Source organism: Erinaceus europaeus, chromosome 9, assembly GCF_950295315.1.
Source record: "Erinaceus europaeus chromosome 9, mEriEur2.1, whole genome shotgun sequence".
Taxonomy (NCBI): Eukaryota; Metazoa; Chordata; class Mammalia; order Eulipotyphla; family Erinaceidae; genus Erinaceus; species Erinaceus europaeus.
Window position 1 is genome coordinate 43851062 of NC_080170.1, and position 20963 is coordinate 43872024.

General features: G+C 39.7%; 1 protein-coding gene across 2 annotated transcripts in view; it reads right to left on the reverse strand.

Annotated features, from left to right (window-relative positions):
• Positions 1-20963, reverse strand: part of ACBD6 (acyl-CoA binding domain containing 6) — a 130873-nt gene that overhangs the window by 5627 nt on the left and 104283 nt on the right. For both annotated transcript variants that reach the window (XM_060197775.1, XM_007525847.3), the window contains one exon: positions 7537-7567. In XM_060197775.1, coding sequence (XP_060053758.1) covers positions 7537-7567 — 31 coding nt within the window. The remainder of the gene's footprint in view (positions 1-7536; positions 7568-20963) is intronic.

Sequence of the window (20963 nt, forward strand, 5' to 3'; positions counted from 1 at the left end):
TAGATTTGGTCATAATGTTCCTTTGTTTCATAATACTTAAGGGGGTTTATGCAGATATCTCCTTTTCTTATTTTTTCTTTATTGGGGGGATTAATGGTTTACAGTCGACAGTAAAATACAGTAGTTTGTATATATGTAAAATTCCTTAGTTTTCCATGTAACAATTTAACCCCTACTAGGTCCTCCTCTGCCATCATGTTCCAGGACCTGAACACTCCCAGAATCTTTTACTTTGGTGCCATATACACCAACTCCAGGCCAAGTTCCGCTTTGTGTTTTCACTTCTGTTCTTATTTTTCAACTTCTGTCTCTGAGTGAGATCATCCCATATTCATCTTTCCCTTTCTGGCAGATCTCACTTAACATGATTCCTTCAAGCTCCATTCAAGATGAGGTGAAGAAGGTGAATTCACTATTTTAAATAGCTGAGTAGTATTCCATTGTATATATATACCATCAACTTACTCAGCCACTCATCTGTTGTTGGACTCCTGGGTTGCTTTCAGGTTGATATCCCCTTTTTATTCCTGAGATTATTCGATTATTCCTTCCTTCCTTCCTTCCTCCCTTCCCCCTGCCTTCTTTCGTTCTCTTTCTCTCTTCCTTTTTGCAGGCTAGGTGGTAGTGCACCCAGTTGGGCACACTTTACAGTGCACAAAGACCCAGGTTTAAGTTCCTGCTCCCCACCTGCAGGGGGAAAGCTTCATGGGTGGTGAAGCAATGCTGCACGTCTCTCTCCCACTTTCCCCCTTCCTTATCAATTTATCTCTGACTCTGTCCAATAAGTAAATAAAATGTTTTTTTTAAAAAAAGCTGGTCTAAGGAGATAGCAGAATGGTTATGCAAAATGCCTTTATGCCTGAGGCACTAGGATTTCCAGGTTCAATCCTCAGGACCACCATAATTCAGAACTGAGAAGTGCTCTGGTAAAAAAAAAAAAAAAAATCTAGTTAGATGTCTGTCAATTCTCAATTCTAGAGATCTTTTCAAAGAGTTTCAATCGCTTCATCCATTTTTCACCTCTGTTATTGCTATTTTAATGACTTCTGCTCTGATTTTGATTAATTTATTTCTGTTTATTCTGGCTAAGGTTTGCTCTTCTTTTTATGCCTTTTTAAGGTGAAAACATAGGTAACTAATTTGAGACCTTTCTTCTTTTCTAATAGAATCATTTAATTTCCCTCAAGGCATAGCTTGTAGTGGCATTTTCTCATTTTACTCTGTTGATATTCAGGTAAAGAACAAGTAGATCCCTGGTTCCTTTGAGTGCCTTCACCTCTCTGGTGGCAGCTTCCAGCTTAGGGATCCCTGTTATATGCTGTGAAGTGGGCAGAGTCAACAGTCAAAACCAGGCTCTGGTGAGTTACATTTTTTTTTTCTCCAAGGTTATCGCTGGGGCTCAGTGCCACTGCTCCTGGAGGCCATTTTCCCCATTTTTGTTGCCCTTGTTCTTACTGTTGTTATAGTTGTTGTTGTTGGATAGGACAGAGAGAAATCGAGAGAGGGGAAGACAGAGGGGGGAGAGAAAGACAGACACCTGCAGACCTGTTTCACCGCTTGTGAAGCGACTCCCCTGCACGTGTGGAGCCAGGGGCTCGAACTGGGATCCTTATGTTACAGGTCCTTGCAGTTTATGCCATGTGCATTTAACCCACTGTGCTACTGCCCAGCCCCTGTGAGTTACAAATTTAAGGACAACTTTGGTGACCCTTTATAGTACTCATCCTGTCAAATGCAGGCAATAAAATCTAATTCCTAATAGAAACTCAGAGGTGGTTTTTAGTGAGCAAATAGGGAAGGCAGAGCTCCTTCTGAGCTCAAATGAACTAGTTGGGAATGCTATCTCTACTTCAGTGGTGTGGGATTTCTTAGAAAGTACAAGGATTATGTGTTAAATGAGTACTTGATGAATGAGTGAACTGACAATTTATGAGACATTAAAAGATGAGAATTGCCTCCTGAATCCTGGAACAGGTGCTGTTGGGTTGACATCACGTTTTTGAGTGTGTCACAGATAGGAAGGAAGGTAGATGTAAGATATCTGAATGGAGACCCAGGATACAACAAAGAATATTTATAATCATGACATCCCTTTGAGAATTTAAAATTATCTTCCAAAATAATATAATGGATATTTTTACATTTCTGAAAGGTTTCATCATGAATCATTGAACACCAAATTATATTTAAATGGAAGATGGTATTTTACAAAACATAACAAAGTTAAAACACACTGCCTAGTATATAAAAGTAGCTTCAAGAAGAGAATATTTATCCTGCATATAACTAGTACATGACATTTATATTTTGAGAAATAATCATTTAACCTTTTTTGCTGCAGCTATTAGTCTCAACTTATTGTGAGAAACACTTGGTTGGGTTTTAAAATGGGAATTTTTAAGGCAGTAGCAGAGGTATCAATTTCCTACTGTATAAAACTGCAATACAAGATAATAACTACCATGATCTGTCAGATCACACTTAGCTCAAATCTAGTCAAACACTTAAGTCTACTAGGCATGAAAATCAAGGCTAGGGGGCCAGGTGGTGGCACACCTGGTTGAGTGCACGTTACAATGCGCAAGGACCCAGGTTTGCGTCCCCGGTCCCCACCTACGGGGGGAAAGCTTCACGAGTGGTGAAGCAGTGCTGCAGGTGTCTGTCTCTCTTCCTCTCTATCCCCCCTTCCCTCTTGATTTCTGGCTGTCTCTATCCAATAAGTAAATAAAAATAAAAGAAAAAGAAAGAAAATCAAGGCTAAGGGGGTGTACTGTGGCTGGTGACACTGAGCTAGCCATCTCAGACAAAGGGACATCAATTTCAGACATGCTGCATGATGAAGTGGTCTTCCCTACAGTGAGATATATTGATAATTTGTGAGTATTAACTCAGGAACTTCAAGCATTTAAGCTTCACTTCTAGAAGATGACAGCCAGTGGAGAAAAGGAACATTGCTTAATAACAATCCCCTAATCTCAGAGATGCAAACAAAGTTGCAGCTGAAGTCTAATTACAAAGTCAGGTTCAAATGTGGAACTGAGGGCTGGAAAAACAGTGCTTCAGATTAAGGGGTCTGGTATCACAAAGAAAGCAGATTTATTAATAAATGTCTGGAACTTACTACAAAGACAGTCTGAGAAGAGAGTGTAAGTGAGCAGGAAGTAATTGTACAGTGTAATAAAGAGAAAGCAGAGACTTACTGAAAGAGCTAGTGAAGCCACACAGGTGAGCCTAGAGAGGCACCAAGAGCACCTCTGGAAGATTTGCTGTTGATGGGCATCAAATACATTTGTGTTGAGCACAGAGCTACTGTCACTTACAGGCAGCCCACAAATGGTCTTTGGAAAATATGCTTTGTGTCCCCAATTAGGTAGTGAACCACTTGACTATATGCCTTTTTATATTCTCCTCCCCAACTATCAGTGCTAGGAACTTAACATTTGCTCAAAATTCATTAGCTAGGTGATTTCTCTCTCTTTCTTTTTGCCTTTGGCATCTTTAGTGAAGCACAATTCACAAGGCAGAACCACTGGTCAGAAACGTGTGAGCTGTCCAACTCCCAAAATGGACAAAGGCAAAGATGACAATGAAGGAGGATGAGAAGGGGACAAACATTTTATCAAATTAATGAAGGACTTATATTGTTGCCCACAATGTGCTAGGAAATACAAAAGCAGGCATCAGCCCATCTTGGAAAAGCCTGAGCAAGTCTGTGGGGATTCGAACAGTTGCTGAATTTATGGTACCCTGGGAACCTCTATTTGTCAAGTGCCACCCAGGCAGCCCTGACACTGCACAGGTGAAGATGAATTTTCATTCGGAGCAGTGAGCCTTCTGACTCCATTAATCCTCAGGGTTTTGATGATGAATTTCTTTCTCTCTTTTTTTTTTATTTTAGTTATTCTCACTCTGATGCCTCCTCCCCCTGCCCTGTAACAACATGGAGAGAACAGAACAGATGGTGCTTTCCAGGGAAGACAGAGGGCTCAGGAGGATACAAAGCCTGCCCACTCTGAAATCACATGACTGCACGTGCAAGGAAAAGCCTTGATTTCCCCGGGGAGATACAGATGCAATGATGTTAGTATTCCCAGTGGAAGGGTGGGGGCAGGGAGCTACCAAGCCATTTACAAGGAAGACCACACTTAAGACTAATATACTCTTCACCAAGGACAGGTTTAATTCGAAAACAGCAGCAGGATCAACATCTGAAGATTCAAAATTCACCAAAGCAAAATAGAGGCAAATAAGGGCTTCTGGAGGCTGTTCACTTGCAAGGAACCAGTAGAATACACACTGTAGTACAATAGTGGCCTCTGGATAACCTGCCATTGGCTCTGACCCAGTTTTAATCAGAAGAAGGCAGGATTTACAACCTGCTTAAGGATGGAGTTTGACAACTGCTATAATCAGAAGAGCTGTCAACACAAGGACAGCTGTCAAGCTGAACTGTAATTCATGAGAAGTAATAAGCCCCCCAAACATCCCCAACACTGCTTGCACTTGCTGGATCTAACTATACTCAGGTTCATGAAGGTTCCAAGAAAAGGTTAGGGGTCATAAAATCACATCAAATCAAATAAACAAATAGCTATTGAGGGCCTATTAAATTAAAAAGGTGAAATAATATTAAATGAGTGAATGAATAAAATATGCCCAGCAGACTACTTGGCACCTAGTAAGTGCTTAATAAATGGTAATTATCATTATGATAATATGCCAAATTCTCTTCTGACAACTTTAAAAACTGGCAAATGTCTAGTGACCTAGAAACAAGATCTAAATTAAAAACAAATCTGGGGCTGGGGAGATCCCTCAACATATTAGAGCACAGGATTTGCATGCTTGAAGCTGCAGAGGTTCTAGGTTCAGCCACCAGCACCACTACATGCCAGAACTGAATGGTGCTCTGGTCTGTATCTCTCCATAATGAAAACAAGCAAAGAAATCTTAAAAAAAAAAAAAAAAAAGCCATGTTTGAGCCTGGTCCCCATCACATTGAAGGAAGCTTTAATGCTGTGGTCTCTTTTTTCACTTTCTACCTTAAAAAAAAAAAAAAAGAAGAAGAGGAAGAGGGGAGGATGATAATAATAATAACCTGGAACCTGATGATGATGATGATGATAATCTTGGGCCTGGAAGCTATCTCACCTGGTAAAGTCAGCTCATTACTATGCACAAAGACCTTGGTTTGAGTCCCAGGACTACATGGGAACACCACAGCACCTGAAGAAGCTCCTTTTCTCATGTTTGCAAGTCTGGTGCTCTAGCCTCGATGCACCCCCAGGGCTACTCTGCTAATTGCTATACAATAGTTTCACTGTTTCTCAAAATCCAATTCTGTGGCTTACTAAGTAGCTCACACACACAAAAGTGTGTTTTGTGATCTTGAATTGTGAGCTCATATTCTCTTTCTTTCTTTCTTTTTTTTTTTTTTTTTTGCCTCCAGGGTTATTGTCGGGGCTCAGTGCCTGCACCATGAATCCACTGCTCCTGGAGGCCATTTTTTCCCTTTTTGTTATCCTGGTTGTTTTTTTACCATTGTTGTGGTTATTATTATCGTTGTTATTGATATCGTTGTTGTTGGATACGACAGAGAGAAATGGAGAGAGGAGGGGAAGACAGAGAGGGGGAGAGAAAGATAGACACCTGCAGACCTGCTTCACTGCCTGTGAAGCGATTCCCCTGCAGGTGGGGAGCCGGCGGCTCGAACCGGGATCCTTCCATCAGTCCTTGCACTTTGCGCCATGTGTGCTTAACCCACTGCGCTACCGCCTGGCCCCTGTGAGCTCATTTTCATCAGAACTTTCTTCTGTAAGAATTTGTGCTGCTTTGGGTTGAGGGCATGTCCCTCAAGAGCAGTTTGGCATTTACTTCTACAGGTCCCTCAGGAGTCACCAGCTTAGAAAGCTCAATCTCTCTTTTTTTAAATGTGGATTTGCATTAACACTGAGGCTCCCTTGCTTTCAGTCTGAGTATCTTCTTTAGTACTTCTTATAAGAAGCCAGTAAAAAGCTCTCAGTTTTTGTTTACCTGGGAAACATTTTATTCCATCTTTATTTTTGAAAACTAGCTTTGCTAGATAAAGAATATATATACAGATTCTTTCTATATTTTAAATATATTCAAGGTTGGAAGGTAGTAGGATAACATTCCAAGTGCTCAAAGGAAACAAAACAAAAACAAACAAACAAAACCTGTCAAGAGGAGTACTGACCGATTTCTCTACTAATTCAATAAAATTATGACTTCTTTGAAGGTCTGTGCATACTTATTCTGACCTAGGAAGTTTCCTCCCAGCTGTCTTATTCTCTCATTCGCTCCACTATTTTTGAGTGTTCTTTGCCTTGAACCCCACCAGCTCAATTATGAATGGAGTCAGCTTCTTTGGGAAAAGATTAGGAACTATTTGTTTGATGGCCTGCTCCCCACCGCCCTAAGATGTCTGGGCAGAGTTCTGGATCTGAGTATGGACAAGGGCAAGCTCCTCTCTGAATCATATCCCCACCCTCTAGAGCAGACCGAGTGGTTGGGGATGCAGTGGGGGCAGCAGCCTAAATGTCTCTGAGTAGGCCTCTCTTAGCATGGAACTCCCACCAAAAAAAAACAGGGAAAGGGGATCAGGACCCCAGTATCCTCAGTGCACCTCATCTAAGAAAGAGCTTCTATTTCATGAGGGGAAGCTGGGTGGAATAGATATGGAGTCTCAACTCTCTACTGCTTTGGCCTGGCCCCAGAAAACAACGGCTGTAGGCGAACTGAGAAAGGCTGTGGTCCTGCTCCTCCCATGAAGTGCTGGGAGTTGTGAGGAGTCCTGTGTTCCTGATTATATAGTGTTCTCAGTGGGACCTACTCTGCTGATCTGGGGGACAGGAGGCAGTGAGCAGCCTTGTTTCAATCTCAAACTTTGATCTTTTTGCCAAATGTTCTTGAATAGATATTAATCTGCTATCTATTCTTAGGATCACTTCTAGAAGCTTTAAATAGCTATAATTAATAATAATAATAATAACAATAATAATAATAATAATTTCACAGAGGAGATGGCAGTGAATTTTCTCATGGTCACAGAAGTCAACCTCTGCCTCCATTTTTACATCTTTCAAAGAACACTGTGGTATTTAGAACAGCAACATCCCTTCCCTCGTTTTCCCTCAAATTGTTTTAGATTTTCTTGGCTCTTATTTGTCCATATAAATTTTAAGACATTTGCTATATTTTATTAAAAACAACTTCCCATTGTTTTAAGTTTAGGTAGACATATAAGTTTTATAACTTGTAAAACTCCGTAACTATATATAACTTTAAGTGTTGTAAGTTTAGATAGACATATAGAAAAAAGATTAAAATGTTGTTAGAAAATTAAAAATAGGGCTGGCCAAATAATTCACTTGGAAGTGTGCTGTTTTGCCATGTACACGACCCATGTCCAAGCCTGGCCTCTACTGCAGTGAAGGAAATGGAGGAGGAGGAGGAGGGGGAGGAAAAGGACGAGGGAGAGTAGGAGAGAAAGAAAGATATTTGGAAACATCTTACCATAATGCAGAGCTGTTTGTCCTTCATTATCCTGTAAAAGAAACACATAACACCTTTTAGAAATCTGAGTTACTCCGGAGGCATAAAAGTACAGAAGCAACATCCCTGATGACACCTGAAGTTCTGCAAGTTTATCAGATGTAGTGGTAAGAGCTGAGCTTTGAACTCATGATAACTTTTGACTGAATTCTCCCCTAGAGAATAGAGGGATAGAGAATGAATCCACTACTCATGGAGGCCACTTTTCCCCAGTTTTTGTTGACCCTGTTGAGAGAGTTATTTGTTCATTTGCTGTAGTTATTTATACTCCACAAATTAGTGCAATCCAGTCCAGAGATTTCTGACTTAATTCATGTAGTATTATCATCTTGAGTTTCATCCATGTTGCCATAAAAGACACAATTTTGTCTTTTTAAACAGCTGAGTAGTATTCCATTGTGTATGCTTCCCATAGCTTCTTAAAATATTTATTTTTTGTCAAGTTATAATAATTTCACCAATCATGGAGAGAGTGTAGAGAGGGTGGGGGAAAAGATATGTGGAAGGAAGGATGAGGGAGGACACCAAACACCAGGCCTTCCTCCTGTGCCATAGTAACTCCTTTGTGGTGCTAGGGTTAAAGTCTGGGTCACATGCATGGCAAGCTCATGAGCTCTTTTTCCTTTTAACCTCACTGTTACACATACATTCCTATAAACTCTTTATTGAGTCACCTACCAACTGGGTGGGTGACATTCTTTCCATGTCATGTCTATTGTGAATAACTACTTTAAAACAAGAATACACATAACGCTTCCAATTTGTAGGTAAAGGTTTAGGGGCATGGAACAGCTACAAAATAATGTACTTGTATGACAGAATTTGATGCAACCATTAGAAATTATGTTAGGGGGGAGTCGGGTGATAGCGCAGCGGGTTAAGCGCCCATGGTGCAAAGCGCAAGGACCAGCATAAGGATCCTGGTTCCAGCCCTGGCTCCCCACCTGCAAAGGAGTCGCTTCACAGGCGGTGAAGCAGGTCTGCAGGTGTCTTTCTCTCCCCCTCTCTATCTTCCCCTTCTCTCTCCATTTCTCTCTGTCTTGTCTAACAACGACAACATCAATTAAAACAAAAACAACTAAAACAACAATAAAAAAAAGGGCAACAAAAGGGAAAATAAATAAATAAATAAATAAAAAGGAAAGAAATTATGTTAGGGGACCCTGTGGCCACTACCCTAGTAGTTCAGATTTCTCTGTTTGGTTAAAAAAAAAAAAAAAAAAAAAAAAAAGCTAACCTGCTTTTGTGTGCCAGGAAACAAACAAACAAACAAAAAACACAAGAAAGAAATTATGTTAAAGAAGGACACATGTGAATAGTTTCAAGTAATGTCAAATTAAAAAACCACGGATAGTATGATCTTATTTCTGTTTTCAAATGTGGCATCTATTAAAGAGAGAGAGAAGAGAGAGAAAACACCAGAAATCCCAACAGGGAGTATCTTGAGGGTAAGATTATGTACAACTGAAATACTTTCCTTTTTACTTACTATTTTGCGAGAATTTCTAAAACATCGATATTATTTCTGATCTACAAAAAAAGCTACTATGTATGTGTACTCTGTGAAAACCATTTAGTACCTATAAACTTATTTTTTCAGTGATTTATACTTGTGATTTAGCTGTCGTCAACAAAAACTGATAAAAACAAAAGCATGGTTATTTAGAAACAACTCTTCACTGTTACATCCATGAAAGGGTCACCTCCTCCATCCCCTTCCATTTCTTATTTGCTGTGTTTCTCAGTCACCATGCCTAATTTGGGGTTTTTGAGTTCAAATTCTGTGGGCTGAAGTGTTCTAGCATTTAATGTGAAATATTGAGGTTTTTGATCTTTCAACTTAAAGCATGTCCACCTAGAAATCAATTGGAGCAGGGAGATGGGCATAAGAACCATGACTTCAATCACAGAATGGATTGACAAGTGGGTACAGAAAGACAGGTGGACTTTCCTGTCTTCTAAGAGTATTTGAGAAAAGGGTCAGGTTTAACAAAAATATCAAGCATTTTTCTTAGTTCTGAACTATTTATGCATATAAAGAATAGGTGTTTGGGTGAAAAAAGAAAGGACAAATATTTTAAGTCACTTTCTTTTTTTGTAATATTTTATTTATTTGTTTATTTATTTTGAGAGAGAGAGAAAGAGAGAGAGAGAGATACACAGAGAGGAATACCAGAGCACTGCTCAGCTCTGGCTTATGGTGGTGTGGGGGATTGAACCTGGGACTTTAGAGCCTCAGGCATGAGAGTCTGTTTGCACAACCATTATGCTATCTCCCCGACCCTTTAAGTCACTTTCTAATCAAATTATAGTCTTTAGGAAACAAATATAAATTCCTCTTCTTCACCTTTTGTGTGCTTACTACATAGAAGCACCCAGGAAATGTTCTCTAATGGAAGTTAATGATTATGATTCACTAGTATAGTCGTTGGTTTTTAACCATAACTAATACTTATTTTAATTTTTAAAAATTTGCTTTTTTCCGTGTGGTCTGGGAGGTGGTGAAGTGGATAAAGCATCGGCCTCTCGAGCATGAGGTCTTGAGTTCAATCCCCGGCAGCACATGTACCAGAGTGATGTCTGGTTCTTTCTCTCTCTCCTCCTATCTTTCTCATTAATAAAAAAAAAAAAAATTTGCTTTTTTCCCCTTTTGTTGCCTTTTTATTGTTGTAGTTATTATTGTTGTTTTTATTGATGTCATCATTATTGGATAGGACAGAGAGAAATTGAGAGAGGACAGGAAGACAGAGGGGGTAGGGGAGAAAGATAGACACCTGCAGACCTGCTTTACCACCTGTGAAGCAACTCCCCTGCAGGTGGGGAGATGAGGGCTGGAACTGGGATCCTTACACCTGTCCTTGCGCCACATGTGCTTAACCACTGTGCTACCGCCTGACCCCCAACTAATACTTATTTTACTTTAAATCAACTATTACATCAGAGCTAAAAGTGCTCTTACTGCTACAACTAACAAAATACATCACCTTATACTGCTGTTATTCCTTTTTGCGAAGTAAAATGGAATTTGTATTAAAGTGTAAGTATGAATCCTAACTTTTAAACTTAATTTTTTGCCATCAAAGTTACTGTTGGGGCTGGGTGTTTGCACGATGACTCCACAGCTCCTAGTGGCCATTTTTGTTTCCTTGACAGAAGCTGAGAGGCAGAGAGAAGAGATGAACCAAGAGAAACACCTGCAGCACTACTCTACTGCTGCTTCCCTCCCGCAGATGGGGACCAGAGGCTTGATCCTGTCTCCTTGAGCATGGTTATGTGTGTGTGTTCTACAGGGTATGTCAACATCAAGCCCCTCAAACATTTTATTTTTCTGATAGTCTGAAAGCATGCTATGAGAACCCAAACCTGAGTTTTCATCAACATTCTGTTTTAAAATATATTACAAAGAATAAATGGAATTGAATGTCAAGAGTGAGTAAGTGAAGGCTTTTACTCATCTGGCTTACAACTTATATCAGCTAATTTTTCTAAATTTAAGTTGATTAAATTTTTTGGTTGTTTCATTTCAAATGACCACACAGAAGAGGGTTGTTTGTCATGGTTATTTATTTATGCTTTTTCCTCTCTGCTCTAGCATAAAAGAAATGTACAGATTTAATAAGCATGGAGTTGTAAGCAATAACAAAAACAATTCCAATAAATTAAAATTGGTAGTATATTTGAAATCTTTATAAAAGATCACACACTAGGAAAAGTAATAATACTCAGTTGGATTCAAAATAAACAAAATAAGATAATGAAGTTAAAACACGGAAAATTCAACCATTACTAATATTCAGACTACAGAAACAACAAAAACAAGGAACTGTGCAACCTCACACTGTAACTCCATATCCTTTACAAACAGATTTTCAAATAAATGACTAACACTGGGAACTTAAAGACCTAGGCTCTCAAATAAGAAGTAGAATACACCCATGATACCGCCTAAGGTATCATTGGCATCATAACTTTTAAGGTGGTAGAGAATCTTGAAAGCTTTTTTCATCTGGTTTCTTCCTCTGTTCTGACTCTAGTAAGACTTGAAACTACTACCAAGCACCCTAAAGTAGGGTGAAGTCATTCTTTTTTTATTCAGCGGATCTGGCCACCCTCACAGTCAGTAAGTAGAATTCTCCTTCTCCCCCCCACCACATCTTTTTACCTCGTATTATTATGAATATGTCTGTCCTTTGGTTTCTTTGAAGATAAAGCTGATGGCATGGTCTAACTTTGTGGACCCCATTTCCTTGTTTCTCATACCCAACATAGAATTTTGCATAATAAAAAGTAAGATGAAAAGATAATAACTTAATAGGAAAATGAAATAAAGTTCTTCTTCTAGCGTTTGCCCTTCTTCCGTAGCCAGTCAACAGTGTCAGGTTGAGCCTGATGCAAAGTTTTGAGACCTCCTTTGAATCTGGAGAGGTGGCAGTCGTTGACTATGTGGGTCATAGTCTGTCTGGAGCCGCAGGGGCAGTTCGGGTCGTCTCTGGCTCCCCAGCGATGGAACATAGCGGCGCACCGGCCATGGCCTGTTTGATAGTGATTGAGGAGGGCCCAATCATAACGTGCTAGGTCAAAGCCGGGTTGACGCTTGCTTGCAGGGGTCTGTGATGAGGTGTTTGTTCTTTACCTCAGCTGACTGCCAACTCTGTTTCCAAGAGTCTGGAACAGAGAAGTTCAGTGTAGGCGTAGGGGACCAGATTGGGTGACGAGACGTCAAGCGTTGAACAGGGTGGGTGAAGATATCCGTGTATATTGGCAGGTCCGGTCGAGCATAGACGTGGGAAATGAACTTAGATGATGCTGCATCCCGACGATTATCTGGCAGGGCGATGTTGCTAAGAACTGGCAGCCATGGAACCGGGTGGAACGAATGGTTCCAGAAATTATCCTCATGGAGGAATATAATTTGGAATTGACCAAGTGGACATGGGGGCTACGGAACCATACTGGGGCACAGTATTCTGCAGTGGAATAGCATAATGCCAGAGATGATGATCGTAGTGTGGAAGCGCTCACGCCCCATGAGGAGCTGGCCAGTCTTGCAATGATGTTATTCCTTGCGCCCACCTTTGCTGCAGTTTTTATGAGATGTTCGTGAAATGACAGAGTGCGATCGAGAGTAACGCCAAGATAGACTGGCTGGGCTTCATGCCGGATTCTTGTATCGTCAAGCTGCACATTAAGCTCATGCGAAGCCGAGGCATGGTGTAGATGGAAAACAGATGATACCGTTTTTGCAGTGCTAGGGATTAGTCGCCATTTTTTACAGTAATCAGATATCAGAGCCATGTCTTTCGTGAGTGTTTCCTCGAGGATGTCAAACTTGGATGCCTGAGTTGCACAGCAGATGTCATCGGCGTAGATGAACTTCCTTGAAGAAGTTTCTGGAAGGTCATTGATGTAAATATTAAATAGCACAGGAGCCAGAACAGAGCACTGAGGGAGGCCACTTGAGACAAGTCTCCATCTGCTAGACTTGTCACCCAGATGCACCTGAAATCTTCTGTTTTGGAGAAGAAACGATATAGTGTTGGCCACCAATGGAGGCAGGCATCTTGAGATCTTGACTAGGAGACCACGGTGCCAGACCATGTCATAGGCTGCTGTGAGATCAACAAAGACAGCACCCGTCTTTAAATTCTTCTGGAAGAATGAATGAAATAAAGTGATACTTCACTAGTCCAGGGCTATTCTTAGTATTTTATTATTATTGTTGCTTCTAATTTTCTTTCTTTTTTTTTTTTTTTCTTTAGCAGTGCAGGGATCTTGTGCATGTGTGTATTTCACCATTGCTGGGCCAGCTTTTTATTTCAAAGAGATACAAAGACACAGCAGCACTGGAATTTCCCCCTTGATGTGGCTCAAATCTAGGACACATGAATGGCAAGACACACACCTGACTAGTTGAGTTATCTTTTACCGGACACCCCCCCCCCCCATTGTCAGATGCCTAGCTCAGGGTATAGGAAAAACTGCTGATAAGGACCATATTAAATAAGCTGTAACTGGTGGCTAGTTGGCTTAGTGTACAGGACTCTCTGAGCTGGTTTGAGAAAGTAATTAAAGGCCAGCCTTTGCATGTGAAATATAGTCACAACTAAAGGGGTAAGAGAAAGTGCAAAGCAAAAGAAGATGAGGAGGAGAGCAGAAATACTAAGAATCTAATTGTAATTAAAGAAGGAACAGGGGCAGCAGCAGCAACAACCTAGAGGTAAAATGAGAATCTGTGCCAGAGGTGGTAAGTTGTAGACATGCTAGATCATAGAGGATAGCCAGCCATAAAGAGGCCTGAGCTCCATGCCAGCCATAAAGAGGCCTGAGCTCCATGCCAGCCAGTGGGTTTCAGCAACCTTGAGCAAGAGAGAGAGGCTTTGGCTTTATGCTTCATGCTATTTATCAGTTTATCAGTACAACAATTTAATTCATGCAGTTTATCAGTACAACAATTTAAGAAGGATGCCATGAAGAATAGGGCATCTTCCCTCCCTCCTTCCCTGGGGCTCAGTGCTGGTACTACAAATCCACCATGGCTACATTTACCTCCTCGACCCCTTTCCTTCATATTAGATAAGTAAGATAGAAATTGAGGGGGGGGGGTTGGGTGGTAGCACAGTGGGTTAAGCGCACGTGGTGCAAAGTGCAAGGACCACCGTAAGCTCCCAGTCCCCTACCAGCAAGGGAGTTGCTTCACAGGTGGTGAAGCAGGTCTGCAGATGCCTGTCTTTCTCTCCCCGTCTCTGTCTTCCCCTCACCTCTCCATTTCTCTCTGTCCTATCCAACACTGACGACATCAATAACAACAATAGTAATAACTATAACAATAAAACAAGGGCAACAAAAGGGAGTGAATAAATAAATATTAAAAAAAAATTGAGAGGGAAGAGGAGATAGTGAGGGAGAAAGACAGACACCTGCAGACCTGCTTCATTACTCGTAAAGTGTCCCTCCTGCAGGTGGGGAGCAGAGGCTCAAACCTAGGTCCTTGTGCATGGTGATGTATGTGCTCAACTGGGAGGCAACTCAGCAATCTGGAGATGAAAATTTCACATCATACAACTGACAAGAGATTGATACCAACTATCTATAAAGAAATCATATGGCTCAAAAACACACAAAACAAATAACACAATTAAAAATTGCGCTAATCCCCACCTGCAGGGGAGTTGCTTCACACGTGGTGAAGCAGGTTTGCAGGCGTCTTTCTCTCCCCCTCTCCATTTCTCTCTGTCCTATCCAACAACAATGACACCAACAATAATAACAACAATAACAACAATAAAACAACAAGGGCAACAAAAGGGAAAATAAATAATAATTAAAAAATCTAAATTTTTAATAATAAAGAGTTTTCTTTTTTATTATTATTTTAAAAAATTTTTATTTAAGAAAGGATAAATTAACAAAACCATAGGGTAGGAGGGGTACAACTCCACACAATTCCCACCACCCAATCTCCATATCCCACCCCCTCCCCTGATAGCTTTTCCATTCTCTATCCCTCTGGGAGCATGGACCCAGAGTCATTGTGGGTTGTAGAAGGTGGAAGGTCTGGCTTCTGTAACTGCTTCCCCGCTGAACATGGGTGTTGACTGGTCGGTCCATACTCCCAGTCTGCCTCTCTCTTTCCCTAGTAGGGTGGGTCTCTGGGGAAGCGGAGCTACAGGACACATTGGTGGGGAATAAGATAGTTTTCTACACAAATAGAACCTGAACTGGAGTTGGTGTATTTCACCAAAGTAAAAGACTCTGGGGGGTGGGGAGGAGAGTCCAGGTCCAAAAAAGGATGACAGAGGACCTAGTGGGGTTGTATTGTTATGTGGAAAACTGAGAAATGTTATGTACAAACTATTGTATTTACTGTCTAATGTAAAACATTAATCCCCTAATAAAGAAATTAAAAAAGAGATAGCTTTCTAAATAATTCATACAGATGTATGGAGGAAAAAAAAAAGCTCCCTTTTCAATTTCTATCTCTTTTACCTACTAAAAGAAAGGGGGGTGGTCCGGGAGGTGGCATAGTAGATAGAGAGTTGGATTCTCAAGCATGAGGTCCTGAGTTCAATCCCCAGCAGCACATGTACCAGAGTGATGTCTGGTTCTCTCTCTCTCTCTGTCTCTGTCTCTCTCCATCTTCATGAATAAATAAATCTTTAAAAATAAATAAATAAATAAATAAACCTTTAAAAAAAAAAAAAGGGGATGGGGAGGAAACTGTAGTCATGGTGGATTTGTAGTATTTCTCTACATATCCCTGTAAAACTGACTTTTTTTAAACCTTAGATTTTAACTACTGTAAAAATAATATTAAATATGTTGTAGTTGTCTCAGAGTTTTATGTTATTAGTTAATAAAATTATTAGATATGCATTTCACATAGCAGCCAACACCAAAGTTCTATGCCCTCACCCTCCCAACGATAACCACCACAATCCCCACAAAGTTTTAAATAGTTTGGCTACACTGCTTCTGTTGATTTTGTTTTGCTTTTTTGTTTCCAAATTCATGCATTTCAACTCTATAAATTCCACATATAATCCTAGTTGTATTTTTACTCATTATGTTTCCTCTCTTCAGCAACTAAAATATTTTATGTAATCAACAAAACTAGATGGTAGAAGTGCAACGTTTCAATCTCTCCATGATCCTTTCAGTGATACCTAATGCTCACGTTTCCTCCCAACAGTCTCTAACCCAGTCTGTTAAAGGACCCTAGTTCAAGTTTCCATTTGATACGTGAGAAACTAATCTTTTGTCGTTGCATGATGGTATTTTTTAAAACACACACACAGGGGTCAAGTGATGGCAGATAGAGAACACATGTTACCATGTGCAGGGACCTGGGTTCAAGTCCGAGGTTTCCACCTGCAAGGGGAAGGCTGCATGAGTAGTGAAACAGAATTGCAGATCTCTCTCTCTGGCCCATTCCCTCTCAATTCCTCTGTCTCTACAGAAAAAGAAAAGAAAAAGAAAGGAAAGGAAAATAGGAAAAAAAAAAAGTGTGTGAATGAGCTCAGGAACAGTGGCCTTGTCTTGCAAGCACTGAGCACCAGTGATGACCAACACTGGTGGCAAAAGCAAACAAGCAACACATATATGTGCCCACATTCTTACAGACTAAGTTTTTTCCTTAGAGACCTTGGGATTAATGCCCATCCTCAATACACAACTTTCCCTGTTAAGTATGTGTTCTAATATTTGAGATAGATCACATGTACTTTCTCTTAGTCTTTATTTTAGACTTGTGTTCAGTCTTTTTTTTTTTTTTTTTGGGGGGGGGACAGGAATACCCTATTCCTGTGCTTGTAATTGAGAAGGAGGGAATTTGAAAAACAGGTAGTATTTGAGAGGGTAGAGATGGGACAAATGGATGTCTACATAAGGGGATATAGGTATGTTATAGGAAAAGAAAAATGTGAGCAAAGACAGTAATGGAAGTATGTGATATGTATAAAGAAAAAGTATTCACATGGGAGTCGGGCTGTAGCGCAGCGGGTTAAGCGCAGGTGGCGCAAAGCACAAGGACCGGCATAAGGATCCCGGTTCGAACCCCGGCTCCCCACCTGCAGGGGAGTCGCTTCACAGGCGGTGAAGCAGGTCTGCAGGTGTCTGTCTTTCTCTCCTCCTCTCTTCATTTCTCTCTGTCCTATCCAACAACGACAACAACAATAATAACTACAACAATAAAACAACAAGGGCAACAAAAGGGAATAAATAAATAAAATAAATATTAAAAAAAATTTAAAAAAAAGAGAAAAAGTATTCACATTAGTAAGAGACAGGGTTTTCAATATAGCTCTTGGCACTGTCTACATAGGCTCCATCCACCAGCCCTGCTCGATCAGAAATACTGATACAGGGATACAGGCTAAGGTTTCTTTACTTTTATAAAATTCCTAAGAAAATTTAGATGTTTTGTTAGGTTTGAAATCCTTTAGCTAAGAGGGCTGGTCAGTGGCACACTGAGTTAAGTACATATAGTACAAAGCTCAAAGACCTGCGCAAGGATCCTGGTATGAGTCCCAGGCTCCCCACCTGCAGGGATGGGGGGGTCACTTCACAAGTGGTGAAGCAGGTTTGCAGGTATCTGTCTTCCTCTCCTCTCTCAATTTCTCTCTGACCTATCCAAGCGGGGGAAAAAAATGACCACTAGGAGCAGTGAATTTGTAGTGTTGACACTGAGCTCCAGTGATAACCCTGGAGGCAAAAAAAAAAAAAAAATCTATGTGTATGCAGTGTGTTCTTAGCATATCAAATTCATTCTTACTTAAGGAATCCCAGCATGACTTTCAGCAACTCTACTGAAGTCTCAGTCTAATTTACTTCTTCAGTGAAGTCTTACTTGGTCATTCTGTTGTAAAGCATCTAGTCTGCTCAGTTTATTTCTTAACATTTATCTGATACTGCTACCATTATAAAATATATGCTCCCAAAGAGTATATCCTTGGTCTGTCTTGCTCACTGTGGTAATTCCAGTGTTAGAAGAGGCCTGGCTACAGAAAATACTGAACATTCACAGAATTAATGGGTAAATTTGGCAGATTTAGGAAATTCTTCTTGGGACAATATTACATAGTATATAGGTAGAATGCAGTAAAATCATCCTTTAAGTTGTCCTCAATAAGATAGTAAGAACCTTTTTTGAGAATTTCTCTTTGCCATTTTGGATATTTTGCTGTACAGTAGCTTGCTACCTGACTGCTTAAAAGGAAAAGTTGGGGCAGCATTTTCATAGAAGACAACTGCAGCTCAGAACATCTATCTAATCAGTTCAATAATAATTTCCAAATGTACTTAATGGACTATTAAATTGGTAATTAGAAATCAAATTTTGCTATGCTGCAAAAGATGTCAAAATTACGTATGCTAAGATCAAGATATTTTAAAATTAAAATTTTATTTAATTAGCAATCCTCAGAGAAAGATATTTTTAAATTAAAAATTTATTTAATTAGCATTACCATAGTCTTTATTAGAATTTATCTGTATCTCGCTGACTTACAAAAAAAAAAAAAAAAAAGCAGGGCTGGGCACATATACATAAAGAATTCCTGGTGCTTAGCACAATTCGATGACATTAACAACAACTCCCTGTGCCCCCAGCTCACCTCTCCCCTTTAAGTGGGGGGGGGGGCTAAGCAAAAAAAAAAAAAAAAAGGAACAGAAAAATATGAAAGTGAAAAAAACTGATACAGGTTATCTTTGTGGGGGATATTTGAAAACACTCCTTCCTTTCACCCACTTTTGTGAGTTAGAGTTGATAGATTTCTATTGCATCCTGGTGTCACCACTGCCAAATGCTTTTGTGGAGATGAGGCAGACACCTGGTTATTTAAGGAGCAGAATAGATGGGCAGCTTTCCTGAGTCCCAAAACACCAGGGACCATTTGAGAATTCCACCTGACATGGGGACAGCCCTGGGCTCTTAAACAATCTGCAGTTTGATCCGATTGTTCCCCAGGGGGGATGGGGGGGGGACCACAGCTCACTCAAGAGTCATTGATTGGATTAACAGCCTAATTCCCAACAGATGAATAGAATACTGATGTCTTGTCAGCCCTGATCACAAAAGGAAAACACAAGCTGCTACTACAGCTTAGAGAGTTAACCCTCTGCTTACCCTGAGGCTATTATTTTCCCTTTCAGCCCATCACCATTTCTTTAGAAGTTTACATTAATATGATCAAATATTATCAGCTGGTGGTTTTATCACCATCCACACAATTTTATCCTCCAGGATAATTTCTTAAATGCTTAAAAAACATGGAACGGTCTGTACTTTCATTTTTTTTTTTTTTTACTGTCCTTGTTAACCCAGCCGCCTAGATTCTGTCTTGGGTTTTCTGAAGAAATATGAAATAAACTGACTTATGTTTTATGTTCCAATCAAACAGGACATAGTCTAAGGGAAGAAAAAGAGCGGAATATATATATTCAAAGACAAAACTTCCAACCTATTTCCTGCATCAGTGAATGATTTTATTAAAATTGATGATAAGGTTAAGGGGAATAGAGTCTCAGTAAATACTAGTTTTGGTTTATTCCACTACCCATTATTTCTAAGTCTGATTGTAATTTAATAATTTGTATTAGATATATTATTTTGTAGTAACTGAGGATCACATAAAAAAAGATCTAACTGATACAGGTTTAAACACAAGAACAAGAGATTGTATTTGAGTCACGTATGAATTAGTATTCTGTAGTATGTACCATATTCTAGAACTGGAAACTAGACAGGGATGCAGTTTTGAGGTAGTTTACTGATACTTTATTTGTTTACCATTCTATCTATGACATGCCAGTGTAACAAGACAGACTGATCATAGTCAGTTGTGAGTAAAAACAAGGATGGCAGTTGATCTATTTACTGTTCTGAACTATCCACATGTGTTTTCTTCTTTAATCTACCCGATAACCTTATGAAGTAGGTGTTAAGTGATCTCACTTCACAAATGAATAAAAACCAAAGCTAAGTTAAGTACTTTTGCCTAAAGTCACATAATTTTTAAAAAAACATTTTATTTATTTATTAATGAGAAAGATAGGAGGAGAGAGAGGAAGAAACCAGACATCTTTCTGGTACATGTGCTGCTGGGGATCAAATTCAGGACCTCAAGCTTGAGAGTTCAATGCTTTATCCACTGTGCCACCTCCCGGACCAGAAGTCACATCATTTTAAGTGGCAGAGCAGGAACTTAAGTTAGGTCTCTGGGTCTAAAATTTAGTTCCTTAAAGACTACTGTAACTTCATGAATTTCTCTGTGTATCTTCATATTTATATGAAAAAATTCCCCAGAATTGTGAGGTATTAAAATTAAGGTCCATACCTCTTTAGAATCTGTTCTTACTCTTCTGGGAAAGCCTCTCCATGTGCAAACATACCCTTAACTGACTTTTCTTATTCCTTTTCAGACATTTCTTCAATATTCATGATATCTGCCTAAAATTATTCATGTTATAAAATTTTTTTTTAGCCTATGGCTTTGGAACCATATAGTCTCCCTCTCTCCCTTTTCTTTCTCTTCTATTGTCTTTCACAAATATAATTCTCCGTCTGTGCTGAATCTGGTTCTTTCCACAGTAATGAACCCTACTCAGGACCTAACCGCTGAGTCCACAGATTCCTACAAGAGCCTCCCTCATCACTGATCTTATGATCTCTTGCCCCTTTTTGCAAGCATTATTTTAAGCATATCACCTTCCCATTTAAAACTTTGAAATATGTTCCAATTATCAAGTCAGTGAAAAAGTTTTAAGAGTTTCCCTAATTTTGAATAGAATTTGGTATATTACTATCATTTTTAAAATTAACAATATAAACTGGGGAAGTTTAGATCAGTTTAATTGTGAGAACATATCATTAAATACAGATATTATTGGCA